At 48.4% G+C, this 24,055-nt stretch overlaps 1 protein-coding gene across 1 annotated transcript in view; it reads left to right on the forward strand.

The window, feature by feature from the left end:
- Positions 1-968: 968 nt before the first annotated feature.
- Positions 969-24,055, forward strand: part of FSTL1 (follistatin like 1) — a 57,469-nt gene continuing 34,382 nt past the window's right edge. Inside the window, exons 1-2 of the mRNA XM_065642285.1 lie at positions 969-1,089; positions 1,202-1,261. Coding sequence (XP_065498357.1) covers positions 1,087-1,089; positions 1,202-1,261 — 63 coding nt within the window. The 5' untranslated portion in view covers positions 969-1,086. The remainder of the gene's footprint in view (positions 1,090-1,201; positions 1,262-24,055) is intronic.

Consider the following 24,055-nt stretch of genomic DNA (forward strand, 5'->3'; position numbering starts at 1 on the left):
TTTACGTGCCTGGGACAGCCTGTCCCTTCGCATTGTCAGATCCTGCCTTCTAGCTACCAGAGGCTTCCAAAATTCAGAGTTGGAGAGATTAAACAAGGGGACCACTGGCATTTACATGCGAATGAGCACTACTGGGCATTTCAAGTGGGATTACAGCCCTCCATGCCTGGCACAACACCCCAGATGCCTGTTCCGCTCAGGCAGTGCCATTTGGATCCTCACACGCAGCGGCCGAAACCCTTATTTTCAGACAAGGGGTAATGGGTTCAAGCTGGAACACAGGAGGTTCCACTTAAATGTGAGAAGAAACTTCTTCTCAGTGAGGGTGACGGAACACTGGAACAGGCTGCCCAGGGAGGTTGTGGAGTCTCCTTCTCTGGAGACATTCAAAACCCGCCTGGACGCCTTCCTGTGTAACCTCATCTGGGTGTTCCTGCTCTGGCAGGGGGATTGGACTAGGTGATCTTTTGAGGTCCCTTCCAATCCCTAACATTCTGTGATTCTGTGATTCTGTGATTTTCAAACCTCCACGAATGGCCCCCGTGTCCACGGCCGGCACTCCAGCGGGGCCTCAGGGCTGGAGCCCGGGGGCAGCGGGTTTCTACAGCTGAGCGCCCACCTTGTGCCTCGATTTCCCCCTTCTTTTTTTTTTTTTTTGTGTGACAACGTGGGGGGCGGCTGTGACCCCCCTCAGCGGGGTGCCCCCCGCTTTTCCTGCCCCCCCCCAACCGCGCAGGGCTCGGGGGGCGATAATCCCCCGGGCACTGGCTGGGCCAGGGGGCCCGACCCCCGGCCCACGGGCCGAGCGAGCCCCCCGTGGGGCGCCCAGGGGCCCGGCGGCGGGAGAACGGGGGACACCCCCGAGGAGCGGCGGGGTCCGGGAGGGGCCGCCCCTCGCAGCGGGCCGGGGAGGAGCCGGCCCCGGGGCGGGGGTAGGCGGCGGGGGTCGGGCCGGGGGTGGAGCCGCAGGCTGGCGGGTCGGGGTGACGGGGGGAGTCCTCCCCTTCCCTTCCCGATCAAGCCGGAGCCGGGGAAGGCGCCTCCGCAACTCCTCCTGCCCCGCCGGTGCCGCCAGCCGCCCGCAGCATGGTGAGCGGGGCCGCCCGGCGGGAAGTTCGGTGGCGGCGGTGGCGGCCCCGGCCCGCACTCACCGACCCCCCCCCCCCCCGCCCCGTCCCCTTTCCCGCTCCCTCTCTTGCAGATCTGGAAAACTCTCCCGCTGCTCTGCGCTCTGCTGGCCGTCGCCCGCCTGCGAGCCGAGGTAGGCGGGGGGCCGGGGGCGGGCGGGCCGGCCTTGTAGGGGAGCGCGGGGGTCTTTCTGGCGTTTTCCACCGCGGCCTCTTTCCCCGGCGCCGCCGGGCCGCGGGCGGCATCCCGGAGTGGGGAGGGGGAGCTGCGGGGACTGGGGAAAGTAGCAGCCGGGGCGGGAGGGAAGTTGCGGGCCCGCCGGGCCCCTCCGTGGGGGTGAGGGAGATGCGTCCCCAGGCGGGCCGGACCCCCCTGCCGGGCCGGGCACCCCCGGGCAGCCCCTTCCCCTCCCTCCCGCTCTTTCTCTCTTTCTCTCTTTCTCTCTTTCTTTTCTTCCCTTCTTTTACTGCAATGACATTGAAAGCCCCCAACTCGCAGCGCCCCCCCCCCCCGCCCCCCCCAAGCTCTGTTGACAGAACATAAACGGTGCCTGAATTCCCGGTTGCGGCGGCCTCCGTAAAAAGTGAGGTCAGAAACAAAATATTTGATAATTACGGCGGGGGAAAATGTGGAAGTGATTTGAGGAAAATGAACTCAAGCTGGGCTGGGGAGGGAGGCCGAGCCTGCTTGGGGAGGGAAGCGGTCCCGCTCGGGGGGCGGGGGGCGGCTCGTCCTCCCCGCCTGCATTTTTTCTCCCTACATATTTCTCCCAGATGGCGAGCCCCACCCTAGAGCATCGCAGTTTGGCTCTGCACACACAAAAAAAAAGAAGCATAAACACGTCTGATTTGCTAGAAACGGTTCCCTCTTTTTCTGCTTCTCACCCGTGGACCGTGCCGCCCTGGTTATGGCAAAGAGGGGAGTTTAGGGTGAAACCCATCGCTCTTGCCCTGTCCCCATAAGCAAAGCTTCTTTGGCGAGCTCCCCGCAACTGCCAGCCACTCGCTGGGGTCGAACAATGCAAAAGCTGAGGCACGTGAGGAGCGGAGGTGAGACAGGATGGTTGCGAGCCAGCACTGTCAAGACAGTTCTAGCCGTGGCTGTTGTGAAAACCGAGGGGAGCGGGACTGAGCTGTCGTGTGAGTTAGCACTTCACATCTGCCCGTACGTGATCATATTGCAATACACTTTCATCCCCAAAGCATGACGTACTTGTGTAGTCAGCATTTCCACGCATCCCCTCCGACACTGTCCTGAAAAAGCCAGAATGGTTATCTGTTTTATTAGGAACCCTAAATAAACCGTAACCGGTTCCACTCCAGAAACCTCCATAGGAAGGAAATATACAGCAGTGCATTCCTAAGACAAATTATAATAACAGCTAAATAGCGATGGCAATGGTCTGAACAAAGCCTGTAACCCTGAGTCTGTAACCCGGAGTCTGTAACCCGGAGAAACATTGCCAAGATGTGTTTGGCCCTTGATTTCACCACTGCCACTAACATTGTGTTGACTTGGTCAAATTGCTAAGTCCTGCTATTTGCTTAATGTACTCTAATTTGGAATACCTGGATGGCTTCCAAAGTGTAAGTACTGTCATGTCTCTGTGCCTCATCTGCAAACTGAACGAAAAGTGTACAGCCATCATGTTCAAAACTTGGTTTTAAAGGCCAGTTCATGCTTGAGTGGATAAATGAATGATTTGCCTGTTTTCAGGGATAGTGGTCCAGGTGTCAAACCAGTGAACGTTTTGGTTTGATGCCTCTCTAAGTTCAGCAAAACCTGCGAGTGATGGCTGAGGTTTGGGTCTGGTTTCAGGGAAAACTGACACCTCAGGCAGCTTTTGTTTTGGGGTTCAGTTTTATCCCTTGTTGCTGGTAGCTGCTGAGTGATGACCATCAGTTCACTCACCAGCAGTATCCCACCCTCTGGGATATCTAGACCTTCTCATTTTCTAGGGAGTGGGCTGTGCTTGAAGTTGAGCTCTTGCATTTCAGAGGTGGCTCTGATGGTTGCCTGCCTCTAAATGTTTCTTATTACCACCTTCCTGCATCACTGATTGGCATTTAATAAAATTAGTATGGCATTTTCCTGTGTGGTTTTCCCTCTTCCAGATTTTGGAAGTGATAACCTCTGTATTTCTTCTGTTTCTGCTGCAGTTTGCATTTTGCGCCTTTCAGTATGTTCGGAATATTAACACTGAGCCTTAAGCTTCTAATCCTTTTGTCGGCAAAACTACATCTGAACTGTACCAGGGTTTTTGTACAAGACTCATTTCTACAACATTGTTAGGTGCATAATTAGAGTCTTTAAAGAAAGAAAGAAATTGCTTCAGTAAATGTTCCTGGCATGACTTTGTGCAGACTGGAAAAATCTGAGGCTTGCCAAAACTTGGGAGCTTTTCTTGGCCCGGTTCAGTAATAGTAACAAGAGCAATAGATGGTGAACTGTACTCCTCAGATGGAAGCCAGCCACCAGCTTCAGACAGCCCTTTTTATCGCTTTCTTCCTGGGTCAGGCTCTCAATGAGGCAGCCGTTCACTCATATTAACAGGGACACTACAGAGGTGAAGTTGCTTGTGTTTTCATCTGAGGCTTTCCGAAGCAGATGAAGTGATTTTTTTTTTTTTTTTTTTTTCCTTTTCCTTTTTGTGGGGGGAGAGGGTGAAGCATCCATTGCAATAGAGGAAAAGGGAGAGGCTCAAAATGTCTGATGAATGTATTAAAAGTTAATCAGCTGTTCATACCCTACTGGAGTAAGTTACCTAGTTAACACTGGAGAGGAGTCCAGTTGCTGTTGGATGGTGTCCATGAGGTCTGAAAGGTGGCGTACAGGAGCACTTCCACTTGTGGTACCGCTGTAATTACACCGGCATCGTTACATGTCACACCAGGATACTTATTTCGAAATAAGAGTGAGGTCGTTTTCTTAAGTTATTTTGGCTCAAACCTGATTCAGAAACATCGAAGTTCTTTTTCACCATTAATTTTAGGTGTTAGCAATGGGGCTTACTCCAGCATGAGTATATTGGCATGAGCTGCGGACAGAAGTCTACTCCCGAATCCAGCCTTGCCAGGAGGAGAGGTCGCTGCCCTGACCTGCCCTCTGCTTCTTGCCAGTTTTCTGGCCATTCAGATTAATCCCAGAGACCCGTAGCTGTTCTCTTGAACTGTCCTTAACCCATTTCTGGCCAAATGAGCCAGCCTTTTGAAAGAGTTATGTAAACAGTTTAATCTGACTTGTTTCATTTTGCCTAAAAAGGGCTAGAGGAGGAGGGCTAGAGGCTCTCGCAAGGAGATATACTGACAGATGTGAGGGGGCTATACCCCCGAGCAATGTGGCGATGACAAGCATCTGGAGGCAGATTTATGACCTTTTCTAATAGCACAGTGTTTGCAGTCTCTGCGTGTTGTAACCCTGGGATTAATTTTTCCCTCAGTGTAATTTTTTGACGTGAAAAGCCGAAAAAGGATGTTGAGGGAGGAGAGAAGACAAAGTTTTCAACCAAGTTCTGTCTGCTTAACTCACCTGAGTGCTTCTCCATCTGACTTGACTGCTTTTGCATGCAAGGAGGATGACACTCCACCCCTTCCAAGTCCTGTTCCCCTTTTGCCAGCAAAGTGCTTGTGTGCCTGGGGGGAGATGGAGCTGGCAGTTCAGCTGGTCTTCATAAAGCCTGGTGTGCTTCCTCCCATTGGGCTGTTCACATAGTCTGGCCAGCATTGTCAGCTTGCTTTGGTTAAGCTTTTCCCATGGTTTTGCAATAGTGAAGACTGAAAACTGCTGTCTTAAGAAATTAAACTGAATAAATGAAAGTTGAGATGTAACTGCATAGCTGTATTTGGCCCGGAAGCTATCACTTTAAGAAAGGTCCATTTACCTTTGAAATGGAATGATAGAGACTTTGTGGATAGTTCAGTCCTCGCTGATATTTTTTGTCCATGGTAACGGAAAGAAGAGACACCATGGTGCCAGTCCTGTGGGTAACTCAGGCCGTTTTTAACACGCATTGGCTTTGCGCAATAAATCCCCGCAGTCACATGTAACCCATTAATATAATAAAACTACCTTCCCAGGTCTAATCTAGCGGGCACATCTTCAGTGGAAGGAAATATAGCATCCTTTTTTTTTCCTGAACTGGTTTTGGAGTGATAGGCATCTTCCTGTTTGAAACTGTGTCCTTGAGTTGCTGGAGTTCCTCATCAAGGCTATAAGCATGTTTTAAATGGGGAGCCAGGGAAAACATGATTCTATCCTGGGGACATGGCAAAGGCTCGTCTGTGCAAAGCCTGGTTTTTAAGGCACGTGCTGTGCCGTGGGGAAGCTGCTGTGCTGCGGATCGTCCCAGGGATCAGAGTCCAGGAGATTAAACAAGTGGTTCTGTCTGAGGCACCTTGTGTTGTGCCGGAGTCGCTGGCCAAATGTCCCATGTCCGAGTGTTTGAACAGCCTCCCCGGCTATTTTGATGGGACCGCAACCTCCGAGCAGCAGCATGAGTGGCATGAGCTCTGTAGCAGAAGCAACATCGCGGAGCACGTACATGTGCATGGCACCCTGGTGCTCCTTCTCAGATGGAGCTGCCGTCAGACCGGAGCTGCTTTGTGCAAATGCTTTGGAGCTGAGTGAATGACTTTATCTGCCAGAGTGCAAATTCCTTGCTGGTAATTAACAGGGGGCTGCTGCTGGGGGCTGCCTGGGAGGCAGCTCCGCTCCCAGCACAGGGGGGAAAGACTGGCTGAGAGTCTCCTGTTGCATCTTCCAGCTGCTGTTATTGGTACAGCTGCTTACCCATCAGGAGGCACTGGGGCACCTTTGATCTTTCGTGTGTGGTGTTATACGAGCTGGGGAATGTTTCTCTTTGTGCAGAAGAGAGTTTGTCACAAATCTCAGCCAGATGTGTCTTTCCGGGCTCCTGAGACTCCTATTAACCAGGCTGTGTTTTTGCCACATATCTTGTGAGCTAGATGAGATTGGTTCCCAGAAATGCCTTATTTAGCGGGGCTGCATCAACTCAGGGCGGTTGGCTTCTGCTGTAATGTGATGTCTAAGCTAACCTATGAATAATCAGCATTTCTTTGGAAAGATTTATCCCTCCCAGCATTGTCTCTGAGTTCAGCAAAAGGAAAGAGCAGATTGCTTCTATGCTGTGAAGCGTGCTTCCTTCCAGAACTGCGTCTGGGAGGCGGGCATGGGGTTATATACATCTTGACTTTCCCAGAGGTTGTAGATTTTTCCACAGCTAGTGTGCTAAGTTAGATGTGAGATCGTTAGAGCAGGGGCTTATTTGCTCTTGACTACAGGGCTCTCATTGCAATTCCTAGGCATTGCAGCAGTAAATAAACAAATGGCAGATAAACAGGCCCGGAGGCTTCTGTGCTATCCATATTAAAGCACAGATAACCACAGCACAAACACACGATATTTTCTTACTACTTGCTCTCAAGTGTGCTTCAGCTCTGATCTGGGCTGAAGACACCAGGCAGCAGTAACAAGGGACTATGTCCCTTCGCTGCTCTGCAAACTAGCTACCCAGAAATGAAGTTCATAGAAGATACTATGAAATCTTACTACGTGCTCTATGCCTTAGCTCTCTCACTTGTTACAGTATACTTCTGGGTCTCGACATTGGGCCCATGGTTGCAGTGGATTCGATGTAGGTTGCCTGCAAGAGATGATGAAGGAAAGCAAGCTTGTGCGCCAGTCTACACAAATGGAATTTCTTGAGACACCCGCACCTTGTCTGAAGCGTGTCAAGGGGTCCATAACCTGGAAAACAATATGGGGGTTCCTCTTAGACGAACACGTTTGGAAAGAACAAGGGGTTTGGGGTAGATGACTGAGGAGGGATTTGATATCTCATTAGCTGAGCTGTAGGTGGATCCCATATTTCCACTGTTTGACAGCTAAGCAAATATTTTGGCAGAAGAAACTAAGCACTGCGTGAAGGCTGGAATCTGTTTTTTGTCTCACTGGGAAGAGGGTGCCAGTTCTGTGCTTCTGAGGAAAATACCCAAGGCACCAGGAAAACCAGGAGTTGACAGGAAACACTTCTTAGAACCCATCTCATTCACCTCCATGTGAGCACTGCAGGATGGCTCTCTGTACAGTGTTTCCCTTGGCTGTACCCTGTCAACTGCTGTCCCAGAGATGGACCACTAAACACTTTCTCTAAATACTGTAGTGCTATGTAACGGACCCCATAGTAACCAGCTTTTGTTGTTCCTTCTCCTTTGTCCTTCCCTCTTTTGATTTTGCAGCTCTGTTGCACACACTGGTAAAGCCATAAGCATATGAATTTGGAGTTTTTTGTTGTTGTTATTTGCTTGGGTTGGTTGGTTTGTTTGTTTGGGGTTTGTTTGTTTGTTTGTTTTTGTCTTGGTTGTCTCTCTGTAGAGGGCCTTGCAATGCAAAGGGCAACAAACCAGCTTGAAGGAACAATGGAGAGAAACAGATAAAAATGCAAACCAAAGCGGCTGGGTTTCATTGGTAGGGGGAGAGGATTTGCACACCTGATGCTCCAAGCACAGGAGGATCAGCTGGATGGCTGTTTGTCAACCACTGCTGGTTGTCCCTAGCCAGTACATGTTCCTCCTGATCCCATCCCTGCTTCTTGCTCAGAGTCCTGAGACAGGATCAAGAGGCCTTGGGAATATAGATGCTGGTGGAGACTTCATGCTTAATAATCTTTTTTCCCCCAGTGAAAGTTTTCAAGAAATAGTAATATCTTCAAAGATTGTCTATAGCCAGAAGCAACTTCTTTGTTTCTTTATCTGTGAGGAGATCTAGGGAGGCAGTAGAAGGACTTCCTGCAGAGGTACCTGTGGCACGAGTAAGACTCAAGCCTGAAATGGTCTCCTGAAGTCTTCCAAGTCAGAGGAGGGGAGAAGGGGTTATTAAAATCCTGGATAAGAGGGAAGCAAGAGTGGGGTGACAGGGGTGGGCTGGCAGAGGTACTTACCTCTGATGGAGAGATGTGCTGGTGAACTTTGTCCTAAGGCAGGAGCCCGTGGGCTGGGTGTGCCTCCTGCCATCAGAAATGCTGCCCTTGGCTGCTCTTCCCTCATCACCCTGCTGCCAGGTTGAGGCATTTTGGGGGTTGAGTGTCAGAAGGACAGAACAAGAAGTTTCCGTCTGTCCTCCAGGACAGAATGAAAAGGGACTGTTCGACAGGTGCTGGCCAATTGCCAGATTGGCCTCCAGTGCCACAGTGTCTAGGGATGGTTTTGACGGCAGAGTCTGCTTTTTCCCCACAATTAATTGATCTGGAGGACGGTGCCTGGGGGGGCCCCTCAATGCTAGGACGGCCCCTGCCATTTAAGCACTGTAATTGTAGCCTGAAGCCAAGAGCTTTCCTTATGCATGACGTAACTCTTTGCATATGTACTCCTTGCTGCTCAGGGACTTTCTTTCCCCTCCCGTGTTTTGGCCACTTTTTCATGTTTATGTTTGAGAAGTTTATGTATGAGGGATTGGAATTGTTGTCTCGTTTCCTATATGTAGGAGGAAGCGATTTCCTCAGGGAATTTTTGCTATGTCTGGATCGTTTCGTTGTCTGGGTGAGTAAAAATTCCTCAGGGATAACCAAAGAGGTTGTGACCCAGCTTTGGTCTGCAGCTCGCGCATTCAAACCCAGGGCTCTGGAAGATTAAGGTGGCAGGGGACCAAGCATTCACGTTGAAGGCATCGCCTTCAGCTTGGCAGAAAAGCTGCGGTATTCCTGTCTGGGGACAGCATGTTTGCTCTGCATGATGCAAGCTCTGGGGTATTCCAGCCCCTAGATGATGAATGCCGTGCAAATAGTATACGCCTAATCTTCTTCAGGCAGTGGTCCCCTTCTCCAGTTGCCCTGGGGATGGATGGTGGCAAAGTCAGGTCACAAGAGAGGCTCCATGGAGCCTGCTTTACTTTCTCGTGGAGCTCCATTCCTCATGTCCTCAGGACCTGTTGGTGGAGGGTGATGTGTAAGGGTAAAGAGGGAGTGCTTTTTAATTTTTTTTTTTTTTTTTATTGTAACTGCCTGATATATACCCAGTCTGCAGTTAGATAGCAAGCCTTGGTGCCTGGGCTTGCTCGTGTGCTGAGCTTTCATAGAATCATAGAATGTCCTGAGTTGGAAGGGACCCATAAGGATCATCAAGTCCAACTCCTGTCCCTGCACAGAACAACCCCAAAATTCATACCATATGTCTGAGGGCGTTGTCCAAATGCTTGACTGCTGTCAGGCTTGGGGCCATGACTGCCTCCCTGGGGAGCCTGTTCCAGTGCTCCACCACTTCAGGAGGGCAAGAGGCATGTCCTCAGGCCTTTGTTCGCCTGAGAAGCATATGTGGGAAGATGTGTGCACACCCGCAGGATCCTTCCCTGCAGCCCATGTGTTTTGCCAAGATTTTGTAAGGGGATAGTGACAAAACGTGGTAGTGCTTTTCGGTATCATTCAAAGCATCCCCCTTTAGAAAAACAGACTGTTTCTTCTAAAAGGTATCACTGCATGCCCTGGGATTAGTTGCTGCCTTTACAAACTGTAGCCATTAGTGTCTTGTCAAATCTGTTTTTACACATCCCTGATAAGTGTTGCCCCCCTTCCTGTTCTGTGAAAAACATACATGCTCTGGAGTATCTCCAAGTCAGAAAGTGTATCTTCATGGTCCTCTTCTATGAGCAAGTAGACCATTAATCTTTTTATCCTGTCCCAACAATCCTAATTACGCCCCTGTGCTCAGTGATAATCAGTTCCTCCCCCACACTATTATCTCCATCGTGTACATGTAGCTGGTTTAGGGGGCCCCTCAGCTCCATGCTTAGCCCACCTCTTCTAATCTCCTAGCAGCTCCATTCCTCCTGTCAAAGCAGAACAGTTTTTCCTTGGCTGCCTAAAGTAATGGAGCTTTATGTGATCTTACTCTCTGTTTGTTGATACCTTTGAACCTCCTCAAATAACTTTTAAAACCAACACCCACTTTCAGCCATTTTAGCGAAGTATATTAATTTCCTACAAGATACCGTGTTCCTCCTAAGTTTTGTTAAAAGTAGATGCCGTGATGCAGTAGTTACTGCCCCACCTGAGGGAAAAGCTCCAGCGTGAGATCAGCTTTTACTACAGACCAGAGAAGTGTTTTGTGAGTATTCCCCGCTGATTGCAGTTTATACCTTCATAGCCACCAAATGCGATCAGCCTCGAGACAGGAACCTGTGAGAAGCAGCTTGTCGAACAGCTTGTGGTTGCTCAGCTTCACACTTTATGGTTTGTCCTTCCCTCCTTGGTGCTCAGAGCTGTGTGTAGTCCTCCAGGAGGGTGTCATGGAGGAAACTGAGCCAAAGCGTGCTTAATTGTGGGACACAAAAATAGTTTATTACCCCTTGCGTGCGTGTATACGTGAGCGCACAGAGCCACCTTACTCGGCCCTATTACAGAGTAACTTGCCGGTGACTTCCGCAACCGAGAGCTGGGATGGGGGAGTGGAGGGTAGCACAGCAAAATTCACGATTTATGTGGAATATTTGGGGATTTCAGATTCTGCTGGGTGAGTTTTAAATGTTGCTGTGCTATATGAATAGTCTGAAACCTCACAGTGTCAGTGCAGTGCCTGGGCCACTCTGAACTTTGTGTGCGTGAAAACCAAACGAGACGGGAGAACAGCTGGGCATTAATATGTCCTCACAAATCACTGCCAAGCTCTTCTGCAGTGCAGCAGCACACATCCAGACGCTGGGGTGAGTTGGGCCATCCTGGCTGCAGATGCAAGGTCAACAGTAAACCAGCACTAAACAGAGACAACTGTTGGGTTTTGGTTGGTGGTTTGTTTTTTGGTTGGTTGGTTTTGGCGTTTTTGTGTGTGTGTTTTGTGTGTTTTTGTGGTTTTGTTTGGTTTTTTGGTTTTGTTTGGTTTTTTTCCCCAGGTTTGTATTTCTTTGTTCTGGGGTTTTGGCAAGGTGAAGGGACTAAAGGGGAGTCTGAGCGCATGCGGCTCAAACAACTTCAGAGCCTTGTAGGCATCAGGAAAATGCAAACAGACTCTTCTCTCCAGACCTATTTGTTCTCACTCTTAGCATCATGCCCTGATTTATCTGTAGGCTTCAGGCAAGGCACCTAATTCATCTAAGCTGCAGTGTTCGTATCTGTAAAATACGGATAATGATGGTGCTAAGCCTCTTGGAAGCGCTTGTAAAGCTGAATGCATTCTTGTTAAGAAAAGTTTAAAAGCTCTCATGCAGAAGGTGCAACAGGCACTGCAGAGGGGTCATTATCCTTATCAACAACAATAACAGTAGTGAGGAAAACAGAGATAAAATGTGGACCAGAATTGCTGTGTGATATGGGCGGTTTCTTGCCAGGCAATAAAGTGTGCAAAAGGCTCTTACAGATCACATTTAAGAAGTGAGCTGATGGCCCACAGATGGGAAGGAAGAGATGGTTGCATGTTTGTATGGAGCCAGAGAGAGAGAGAAGAGGGGTGTAAGGTGGGAAAGCTGGGGTGTCTCACAGTGGGGATTGCATTTCTGGAGCGTGTTTGCTCTCAGAGGGGAGCTCCAGCCATTTGTAGCTCAGAGGAGACAAACTAGAGATGTGCTGTAAGGGGAGCATTGGACATTACGGCAATGTAGATTTCCCTGTGAGCTTATGTTGTGGTTAAGTAGAGAATCTTGCATGGGGCATAGTCACTTGCTTTCCCTGACATGTCTGCCAAAGGTTGACAAGGAAGAGAAGGTGGGTTAGCGATTTCCATTGGTTGCCATGGTAACTAATGGAAATCACTTTTTCCTGTTATATATGAAGGTGTTTGTCAAAACAGCTGGGAAACAACATCCTCAGTAATTTCTTTTTCGTTTTTTTTTTTTTTTTTTTTTTTAAAAACATTTTCACTGCTGTCTCCTGGTCTTAGAAAGTATGTTGTTACCAGAATTTTTCTGGGGAGGTTATACCGAGTTTTTGAGTGCTGTGAAGTGTGTCCCGGGGATGAGCATCTGGAGCAGGCAGCTGCTGGGCAATTCTGTGTGCTCTGCCACTTCTCACCCCAGGACCTTCTGCAAGGCACCAATGTGAGTATTTTCTCACCAAGAGGCCTAAAAGTAGGTGCCCAAGATCACAGGTAGCCTGATTCCCATGTAAATGGTAAGCAGATGATTAGCTATTCTGAAAAAGTTCAAGCTGGATGAAAAGGGGATGATAATGCCAATTTATCAAATGCTGAGTTGTTAGGCTTATTGACATAGTGACAATAAAGAGCTTGGAGAATTTCAGATTAGAGGTGTGGGTGAAACACAATGTATTATTATTACTGTTTCATGTAAACATCAGCATGTCACTAAAAATATGGCTGTCTACAAACTCCACTGACACTAAAAGAGACAATTTTCCCCACAAATTAGTAGATGGTGAGGCCAAAAGGAGCTCTTGTGCTTCACTTCTGCCCTCTTGCATAATACAGCTCATATATCCACCTCTTCGATTAATTCCATTTGCTCTGGACTCTAAAGCGTGTCTTAAAAAACATCTAGTCTTGATTAAGTAATTACCACAAATTGAAAATACCACTGTGTTTGGTACATTGCTGCAGTGGTTAATTACCCACATGCTGCTATACCTAATTTTTGGCTTGCGGTTGTCTAGTTTTGATCTCTGGATGCTGAATCTTGAGTTTAATCTGCTAAAAAGAAGACGCCTTCAGTACCGCACGTCTGTTCCCCACCATCGTAACGGGTCAGCGACAAGAACTGCTCCCAGCCTTGTCTTTGGAAAACTAAACAGCCTGAGGTCCTCAAGCTGTTCCCCGTTGTAGTCTGTCTCCTCATCCCTTGCTCAGTACTGAGTCTCCACGCATTGCCGTCCCCTTTCCCTGTCTATTGGTGCTCCCTCGCCACGTGGTGACAGGGCATTTCCACATGCTGTTACTGGGAATCCGTGCAGCCTTGGGCAGTAGGAGTTGTAAAAAGAAGAATGAAAAAAAAAAAAAACCAAAACAGTAGGAACCCTAATTTAATATTATGGAGTTATATACATTAACCCACACACCATCAGGAAGCGTAGCTGGCAAGGTTTTCGTAATAGGAGTCTTCCCATGGCATGCAAATTTGCTGCTGTCGTTACCAACTAAAGCCTTTGTGTTTCCTACAGTATACGTTTAAGTTAAAGCTCAAGATTTAGAGGCTTCTCAACCTTCTTGACGCCACAGGTGAGATTTGATTGGGCTGGGGGCCGGGGGGGATTAATGCTCAGTGCAGCTCATGCCCTGTAGCAGGGAAAGGGCCGCATCGCAGCACTGTGGCCAGCTGGAGCCTGTCCTCTGGCAGCAGCTTCAGTCAAGCCCTGCTAGAGCTCACACTGCTCAGCCAGCGCCCCCAGCACGGAGTCTCTTCTGTTGCAGGGACCTTTACACCAGACCAGTTGACTGCTGGGCTTGTGGGCCAGTTTGAGTTCATGGGCTGCCGGGGGTGGGGAGAGCAGCTACCACAAACTGCAGCATATAATATAATCATATAACCAGAGGTGGTGGCAGTTGAGATGGCAAATGGGCAATACAGCTCCCTGAATACTGAAGGCATGCATACTGTTCCTTTACTTGACTTAACCAAAAATTGCTATTGAGGTTCTGCTAGTTAAGCAAAACTTAAATTTTCTCAAAAGGAGCTTGCAAAATAGTCACAGAATCCTGCGTCTGTCTGTACCTTTCTCTGTAATGGAAACCAGTTAATCTCCAAGAGGTTCAAGCATAGGTCTGTAGAGATTTACCAAAAGATAAAAGATCTATGCTTTTGTTGCCTTCCTAGAGAAAGCTGTTTGGGAATTAACCATTGCTACTTGTCACAGGGAGAATTATTAAGTGACTTGTGACTTGCACAAAGGTTTTTTACAAAACAACCCAGAGAGGTTGTAGCTAGAAACATTCCTGGCCAAGGCTGGATGGCGCTCTGAGCAACCTGATCTAGTTGAAGATGTCCCTGCTCATTGTAGGGGGGTTGGACTAGATGACCTCTGAAGGTCCCTTCCAACCCAAACTATTCTATGATAGTCTGCTAGTGCTTTGAGTGTAGGAGTGGGGAAATGCATGGTCTCTTGTATGCCTACACTTAAAGCATCTAAACCAAGCAGTGATGGTTTGTAGAACTAGGACCTGAGAGCTGTTCAAGGCCGCCTGTAAGCATGTCTCTGCACTGTGAAGTCCCATCTGAGTGCCAGCACATTCTGGTGTTGCTCTGATTTGTGTTCCTTTTCTCATGGCAGAGCCTGGTGGATGAATGAGGCTTCGTCAGGAGGAAGAGTCCTCTCTGATGTTGGAGGCTGGATCTGTTTCTCGTAGTGACTTGGTTTGTTTAGCACACAGGTGTCAGTCTGGGACTGAGGGGGACACGAAGAACATTCAGGCTGCCCTCCCTCTAGTCAACTCAAGCCAATCACCAGCGAGTCTGACCCGCATTTGATATAATTAGAGAGGTGGAGGCAGAGCCAGCTCTCTTGCTGTTCACCCTTCTCAAACAATCCATTTCTAACCAAATAACAATACAGGAATTTTTTCCAAGAGCAAATCTTGCTCATTTGCTGTCCCAGAGGCCATGAACTGTCTTCTGAGATGTGTTCATACAGAGTTTGTCACACACAGACTGGGCTGGATCTTGACTTGGGCCTTGGGAAGCTTCTGTTCTAAAAATCCGTAATCACAGAATCACAGAATGTTCGGGATTGGAAGAGACCTCGAAAGATCACCTAGTCCAATCCCCCCGCCAGAGCAGGAACACCCAGATGAGGTTACACACAAAGGCGTCCAGGCGGGTTTCGAATGTCTCCAGAGAAGGAGACTCCACAACCTCCCTAATGCTCTCTGGAGTCATCTCTGCAATAAAAGAGTGCCTGTTCCAGGCTCTGTCACCCTCACTGTGAAGAAGTTTCTTCTCATATTTAAGTGGAACCTCCTGTGTTCCAGTTTGAACCCATTGCCCCTTGTCCTATCACTGGCTGTCACTGAGAAGAGCCTGGCTTCATCCTCCTGACACTCACCCTTTATATATTTATAAACATTAATGAGGTCACCCCTCAGTCTCCTCTTCTCCAAGCTAAAGAGCCCCAGCTCCCTCAGCCTTTCCTCATAAGGGCGATGCTCCACTCCCTTAAATAAAGGTGCAGGGATTATTACAATGCCCCTTTTATGTTTATTTTTCTATTTACATCTTTAAATATGGGTGTCTGGGGGCTTTTGCTCCTCTCAAAGAAAGGAGAAAGCTCTCTATGGTTTTTGTTTTCGCATCCATTCCACACACCTCGGGATGACTGAATGGGCTAGGCTGAAGCTTTGTCCTTTCATAGCTTTAAGGCATCTTTCGGCAAGGCAGCCTTAACTTTGTAGCAGAGGCATTCAAATAAAGAAAGCTCATGCACTTTTTCTGTGGGTAGGCTAGTTGGCAGTCATTTTTCCTTTGGTCACTGACAAGGCATGAGAGGAGGTGGTTCCCTCTCCTGAGGTGATGTTCTTGCCTCTGCTCTGCTGTGAGCTCAAAACCCATATTTTAATAAAAGTCTGGGAAGAGGCAACAAAGCCTTGTGTTCCTCAGAGCTGTGGGGTTTTTTTTAGTTTTTTTTATTTTTTTCTCTAAACTTGGACCCAAACTTCCCTGCAACCTATCTCTAAAGGAGCGGTTTAGCAGCAGGCGCGAGCTGCTCTGCTCGTGAGCTGCCATGGAGAAAGGTACAGGAGGCACTCACTGCTCTCCCTGCGTATGCCCCAGCCTCCTCCTCTGCCCCTGTGTAGCTGAAAATTGAACTCTGCCCCAAAAACCCCTCCAATCGATGGGAAGGACAGGGTACATAGTTCTTTATTTTTTGTCTTTGCACAGGCATGAACAAAAACGTGGGGAAGCAGAATGTAGGGAGAGGAAGGGAGGTGCCTCCCTCTTTGCCCCATCCTGTCACCTGCTGCTGACCACAGCCCCTGCAGGAGAGGCTCCTTTGCTGGCTGCTCATTTTTTATCAGCTGCAAGACAGCGTTAAAGCTTTCTCAGAGAAGCTGTGGCCTTTCCCCATTGTTCCTCTCGTACAAAACCTGTTGGGGTCACCATGAGTCACCGGGATGGAGAAGTGTGGCCAGGCAAACTTCTCCTCCAGTGCCCACCCTGCCGGGGGGGAGCGCGGTGGCTTGTGGGGAACGGGCTTGTGAAGGTTTCAGCAGTTTTGGCAGCCTGAGGACAGGGCCTGGCCCAGTGCTTGGGTCTGGCGGGAGAGGCAGGGAGTCCGTCCAGCATGGACTGGAGCTGCGCTGCAGCTTTTGCTGGATGTGGCCTAGGGATGGCTCACCCGTCCCCACCATGCTTCCCCGTGTCAGAGGCTGCTGGAGCCCTTGGTGAGGCCTGGCGAGGCCTCTCCTTCACGGCTTCCAGAAGTGGACAGTGCGGGGGGGGGGGCGATTTCCACCTCCCCAAGGGGCCAGGTGCCCATGGAGTGCTTCCCTGGTGGGGATGGGGGAGTTGTTAAGCACTCTTTTATCGCAGAGATCACTCCAGAGAGCATTAGGGGAGGTACTCAAGGACACAGGGTACCACGGCTGAGGATGGATGCTTCTGCATCCGCCAGTTTAATTCTGTGTCAGGGGGCTTTGTGTCTTTGCTCATATTCATGCAGTATGTGGGCAGGGCAGTGTTGTGGATTGACTACAGTTGTTGGCTGGGCTTGCCTGCCAGGTCTTGCAAGGCTCAGTTTTGCTTCTCACAGACTTCCTATGTGGTACTGGGTAAGCTGCTGAAACCCAGGGTGCTGGAGACATAATAGATGCAAGGTTCATGGAGAAAAAGGGAAGTTCATCTCTTAAATGGTGATACCAGTACTTCAGGGTGGATACTTTGGTAGGATCCTTGGTCCAGCATCAGTGCATGGGATTGTAAAGGAGAGCTTCAGACCTTGTGACTGCCGTTTAGGTGATAATTCCATGCAGTTCATGCCTGCCCTCATGAAGCAGCTATCTGATGCAGTGGCTGAGGAACGTGCATACAGCGATCTTGACTTTCAGACTTAGGGCTGTTCATTTAGCCCACAGATGTTCATGCAGTAAGTACCAGGAGTCCCAAGTTTGTTCCTTTCTGCCTCTGTCCCATCCAGCAGCATCACATGTTCCTAAAAGGTTGTTGAAAGCATTAGGATGTCTCGGGGAGGAGTGCCTGTATTTGCATCATTATTTTTGATAGGATTTAGCTGTTAAAAGCCAGGCATACCACATACTGCTGGCTGCAGTCCCAGTAGTAGTGTGGTCTGATCTCTCTACAGTTGCATGGTTTCCAACAGGGAAGCGAGGAGGTGGGAAATTACAATGTCTTGACTCAGATGAAGGTACAAAACTAAGGTAAGATGAATAAACACAGTAAAGTCCATGCGTGGAGCATACAGAAGTAAATTGTGTCTCATGGACTGTTGCTTAGTGTGTTTGATCTAAGAGAAGGGGAAGAACCTACGAGGTTCAATGGGACATTGATGTGATTGAAGGAATAGAGTCCCTAAAGCAGGGCTGCGCTGACATCCTGGTGGTTTGCAGGATATGAAGCTCGTGAAAGTCAGTTGTGTTTTGCTATAACGAAACTTGGAGGATTAAACTCAGGCAGCTGAAGTGTTTCACGACCAGGGACATCTGCTCCACCCTTTGGCTGAAATGGCCATCATGCGGCAGGGATGACTGGACAGGTCACAAAGCGTGTCCTGAATTGCATATGGCACGACATGTGTTAACATTGACATCAGGTCAGCTTTACTGTGGTAGACGAAGCAGTAAGCTGCAACGCGTCAGGAACTGCATCACAGCCTATTTAGATACCTTTGCTGTAGGGTGAGCATTCATTCCTAGAGGGGAGAAGCATGCAGCCGCAAGCAGTGTCTCCTTGTAAATACTGGATTTTCATCTGCATCCTGGACTTGATGTTGCTAACTGCAACGTTAGAGGCTGCTTGTATAAATGATCACTGCTGGGACTAGGCTGTGTTTGTCCACAGGTTTCACAGAGTCAAGGGTACCAAGCACAAGAGCAAATAAAAAACACTTGCATGGGTAACGAATTTGTGGTTCATATGTTAACTGAGAGTCAGTGTCAAGGCCCCATGAGTGAATACCTCTTACACATCAGCACAGATCTCTCTTTGGTCAGGGTTGTTCTCTTTGGAGTTAGCATGCTGAAATGACTCAGGTCTCATATATGCTAAGGCACTTACAATGCAATGAGGGAGATACAGCCAGCAGCTGGCTTTGCATAGGCTGTGATAAAGATGTGATTCCAGTAGATCTTTCATTGCAGGCTGGGATTATTTACCTTATTTTGCTTTTGCCATGAGCTAAAGAAGCACACATACACTGTTCCTTCAGCTCAGCAGGATAACTTTCTAGAGCTGGTATCTTATGTGTGCATCTGACCTGAAGTCTTTACACCCTCACAGGGTCTGGGTGTTTGGCATGGAAGGACTGGGGCAGGCTTTGGAGGTTTTATCCTGGGAGGGCTGTTAGACCTGCAACAAGGAGCTTTTGGGACTTCATTGGGTAGTGAGCTTCTTTGTTTTTTTAATTTGTTTCAAGCGGAGCTAACCCAAATTATTGGGGAGCTGAAAAGTAAGATTTGTTTTCTTTGGAAAGCAAACCAAGAGGCTTTATTAAAAAACTGAAGTGCAGTATTGTATTAGCGAACCTTTCATTGCACAGTATTAGACTTTCAGTAACTGCAAAGCCTCAGGGTGGCCTGCAGCACCCTGCATGTGTTTATTGTGGCTCAGTATGATGTTATAATATCGTTACTTCTCAAATCATGTGGGGTGAAACAAATCATGTTAGATTTATTTCCTGCAGCCTGCACATTTGTACAGGTATCATCTAGTGTAACTTTGTTCAGCACGGCAAGCATGACATCCAATACATGAGAATAATGTCTACACATACACGGTGATACATACTTAAGCAATTTGTTCTTAGTATTCAAAAGGCTACCACTTATTTCCTGGTGTGCTTGAGTCAAAGCCAACTCTAGGAACACATTTTAACAAACGCCTTGGGTGTGTGAGTTTCCTGGGTTTTCTTAAATCATTGTTGAAAAAGAAAACCTATTGTCCTTTCTGAGTTTCCCATCTTAATTTATTTCAAAGCGCACCATTTTACCACTGAAATCTCTCCTCTGCATGGGAGAAGAGGATCTGGTGACATTAGGAATTGTAAAAACAGACCGCTTATACATTCAGGGGATGTCATTGCTGGAGCTAAGCCCTGGGGAGGGACAGTTGGTGTCAGAAGGGCAGGCCTTCAGGGGCAGGGGAGCTCTTGTCTTCGATATACCTGGTTTAAGCTGGAGGCGATGGACGATGCTCCTGCTTTGAGAGCGGACTCTGGGCCAGCAGGGGCGTGAGCTGTGGTGATAACTCCTGCAGACCTGGCTTTATCTTCTGCACCTACAGCTCCCTTCCACCTGGGCGAGCAGCAGATAGCCACACCAGCCTTTCCAACAGCAACAGGATGCAGCAGAGAGGCACTGCAGCAATTCCTGTAGAATAAGCATCTTTCGTAAGCTCTTCAGCTCCTTTATTTGCCCATTTTCTTTCAAATCCCTGCTAAGCCATTCACGGCTGGGGAGACATTTTGTTCTGTTCTCATCTGCTCTTCCTCTCCTTGGATATACAGCCGCGAGTCTGCGATCGTACTGAAAACCAATGATCGTCAGCAGTTCAGCCTAGTACACCAGGCTGTGAACTGTAGTGGCTGAAGCACAAGCGTGTATTTCTTTCTGCTGACTTTATTAGAGGAGCAATAAATTCTGGCTGGCCGACAAGGTGGACAGCCAAGGCTGGCAGACAGCTGTGCAAGCTAATGTCTTAAACTGCTGTGGCTGGATTTGCCAGAGGCTGCCTTCTGAAACCCTTAGTCTGCCTCAGTTTTATGTCTATCAGAGTTCATTTTTTTTCTCATCTGAAAGTAATAGCAAAAATCCACTCGTCTTTACTGCGTGCTGCCGTAGAACCTACCGTCCCACAGAAGTATCTCCTGCACCTTCCCAGTGCAGCCCTAGCTGCAAAAAGAGCTGCTTAACTTCACACACAGACTTTGCTAATGGTGCAGCAGAAGCTGGGGCTGTTCTGTGTTTAATTGAAACTGCAGAAGCAGCGTGACCTTCTTTTCAGTTACTTGCCACGTTCATTAAATGGGAAATTTTCTCCATTGAATACCAAAATTGTTTATACTGCATTAAGCGAGGGAAACTTGCCAAATATTTTATGCTTGTTTAACTTAAAATACATCCAAACTCAGTGTGCTCCCCCGTCTTTGATTTGATTTTGACATGAAGCATGTAAAACACCGAGTTTTAGCCTGCCACAGATGTCTCTGTGGTGTCTATACAGTTCCACAAACAAGGGGATTTGTAGAGAAACAGTAACTCAGCCATTTGTACAGTGTTTCTAGCAAAGGGAGAGCATGGCAGCTGCCCTCTCTTTGTGGAGCTGAGCGCCCCAGAAAAGAGAATATTTTCAGACAGTGCTGTGGGCTAGGTTTCCAGCAAGGGTGAAGGCTTTTGTTTCCCTTTCTTATCACTGTTTCCAGCATCTGTGAACATCAGGCTGTTTGGGGGGGGAAACTCTGCCTTGGCAGAAGAACCAAAGTAGTTCTCATTATTTCTTTCTCACGGAGGCATGCATAAAAAAGGTAAATAAAACGTCAGTCTTCTGTAGCGTAGTTCCCAAGAGGCTGGGAAGCCAACCTCCTATGATCAGTAGGGTCACCTCCAATTCGAGGAGTGGTACATGTGAACCCCAGTGCTTGAAAGCATTGGTAGGGTTGTATTTGCAAGTTGTATTGCAGAGACTCCTTCTGTTCAGGAGGCCTAGCAAAACTTCCTGATGTCTGGCTTCTTGGTGTTATATGGGAAAACAGATGCACAAAAAACCGCAATCATTAAATGAGCAAGCAAAAAAACCCCCATTGAATTAACCTGTCCCCAAGCCAACTGAGCTGGCTTTGGTAATTGGAGACCTGTTATCTGTGCAGAGATCTTGGCTTCCACTGCCACTATAAACTTTCAGGTTTCTGGGACGTTTCCCAAGGTCTGGCACAATCACCTTCACTGCTCAGGGAGGAATGGCTGCTGTGCAGGTACCGTTTACTTCTGTGTGTGCCACTGCCTTGTTGTGTATGTTGCTCCATCACCTTTTTTTTGCTCTGGATGCCCCCCAGCCCCATGTTCCCAAACTCCAGGGCATAGATCTGCTGAGCTGCAGCTCCAGCTGCCATGAAAAATTCATTTACATTGGGAGATAAGTGCTGCTTGGGTGATTGATGCTTGTGTGATCAGGCAAATGGCACTTGGAGGCACCGTCTTGCGTTGGCAAGACCTGGCTGCCCAGAAGGACCTGGTCCCTCTAGGTGTGGGTCCTGGAGGAGCGTGCTGTTCTGATGTTGGGGGGGAAGAGACCTGGGACTGGCGGTGCTGAGCTTTGGCTGCAGCCATTCCTCAGCACTGTTTGCCTCTGTGGTACAGAGCATTTGTAATTAAATTTTGCCGTCTGCTGCATCATCTATCTCAGCCCATTAGAGCATTTGCTGTTTAATTACTTAAGCTGCCATCAGACCTCTGTAAGGTAGGTTGTTACTACATCTCTCTTACTGCAGACAAAAACAAGCAAATGTAACCATCACCTCAGTTGGTCTTCATGCTCTGTATAGTGTGGCAGCAACCCTTGACTCCATAGTGCTAACAGCACAGGGCTATGCTTCTCTTTTGAGGAAAAAATAAAGAAAAAAAAAACCAGCGGAAGGTCAGCGATGAGGAGTGAGCCTCCCATGTGCTTGGCTCTTAGATCCACGGCGCTCTGTTACCGAGTGACTGAGGTGAGTTGCGGTTTTGTCAGTGGAGCAGCAGTAGGTCAGCCCCCTTCACAAGCAAAGTATTTTAGTACCTGCGCGTTCAGACTGGTGCTGGTGCCAATTTAGGCTCTGAGCTGGATCCCACCACACGGCTGGCTTGCTAAGGGAATGTAAAACACACGCTGGGACCTGCTGCTGCAGGATCCAGGTCCCACATCGGGCTCTAGCTCCAGGGGATGGTCATGACCTACCTGCTGTGCCCTCTTCTGTCTAGTCTCAGTCATGTCCTGAGCCTGCCTCTTCTATGCAAAACATCTGCTGCTACATTCCTCTACCCTTGTACTATTTGTTCTAAATTACTGTTTTCTTCTGGCACCAGCCCTGCTGGCTGTAATGACCTGCAAGAGAGATGTAGTCTCCTGCCTTTCATTTCATCACTTCGTGCTATACCACAGGCAAGAGCTGCCTGTGAAATCCTGCAGTCCCAGAAGAGAGCTTGTTTGGTCATCGTGTTCAGCTAGTGTTTGGTCAGCATGATCAGGACCCATGAGCCGTAAGGGGAAGGATTGTTCTTAGCAGGGACTGAAGTTTCAGAAGTAGAGTCTTCAGATGTCACTGACAGTGTGTCACTGACAGTGTGTCACTGACAGCGCGCAAACTGGTGATTTCCAGAAACACACACTTGCACACACCTGCTGCAGCCTTCGAGAGATGTGGATATCTCCCCACAAGCAAGAGGCACCAGGAGGACTCTCCCACCAAACTCAGGTTCTTGCAGAGACGCCGAGGACTGTTCTGCGTTCTGAGCACAACAACTTTAACAATTCCTCGAACACGGACAAAACAACTTATTTAACTTGTTCTCAGAAATCACTGACCTTTTTCTGTTGATGCTTCAAAAATGAAAAGTCAGCCTGAGGCAAACACCTGGCGAGGAAAATGTCACCCTGAGCAGTTCAGTGCTGGCAAAGTTCTCAGCAGCAGAAGAGGTGGTTTTGCAAGGGGAAATGTCAAGCTGCTTTTAAGTGTTGGGCTGCTACCCATTCCACCTGTAATGTGGTGTGACACCTTGACTTCTGTGAATCAGATTGCTTGTCTGCTCTCCATTCCATTGAGGACCTTTAGAAGAGGTCAGGCCATGAAGTACCAACCCAACCAAAGTTGGAGGTAGATCAGAGCTGCCGTTTCAGATACACAGCTCAGGGTGCCTTGTTTTGTTTTGGTTTGGTTTTTTCCAGCCACAAGGACGTCTTGCAAATACCAGATGCGTGGAAAATTATGCCTTTGACTTGGCTTTTAATAGATTTCCAGTCATAGCACTTGGCTCCTTGCAGGTTGTGGCTGAGATTCTGCCATGGCTTTGGCAACATCTGCATTAATAAATTAAACATGCACGAGGCTGTTTGCTGTCTTTGAGGCCAAGTGGGACAGAATGGTCCACATCTACGCTGTTAAACTGTCTTAAGTCCTAGTTAGGATGGCTGTGTGTGAATTGCCTCTTGGTTACCGGTGGTCTGTGTGAACACCTACACCATGTCTGAGAACTTGCAGACCACACTGGTGGCCCTGCTCATGCTTTGACGGCACAGACATGTGAGCTTGGGTGCTTAGGACTTTCCTGCCAGTGCCTGACCCTCTTGAATTTCCCAGGGTGAGTGCAAGCTCTGAGCCCATTGCAGAACCACTCAGTTACCTCATTTTTCTTCCCTTTCTGCATGGTGTTCAGGAGGGGGTTGCTGTCAGTCAACCTTTTGTGGCTTCTCCCGCAGCCTTGGGGTATTCCTGTCACCGGCTGAACTTCAAGCAGCTTTGCTAGGATTAGCCTAGACATGAAGGATTACTGAAATATCTGTGATATCTGTTATGAATTGACTCTGGTTAGTACTCTGAACTCTTTCTCCTTGCTCCTGGATTAGTAGTCTTAGCTATTGCTAATGAATTTGTTAGAAACACCAGTACAGAGATGAACTGTCGCTGGTGAACCGTCATAGTTTGATGCATGCCACAGAGGAGTCTCCAGATGGTTAAAATTTCTAGTTATTCGTGACAGAACTGCAAGTAGCATAGAGGCAAGAGCTTGTGTAATGCTGTTATCCGGTGTATGGGTTGTGTCCCCACCACAAAATCTCT

The sequence above is a fragment of the Caloenas nicobarica genome, chromosome 1 (genome assembly GCF_036013445.1).
Source record: "Caloenas nicobarica isolate bCalNic1 chromosome 1, bCalNic1.hap1, whole genome shotgun sequence".
In the NCBI taxonomy this organism is placed as follows: domain Eukaryota; kingdom Metazoa; phylum Chordata; class Aves; order Columbiformes; family Columbidae; genus Caloenas; species Caloenas nicobarica.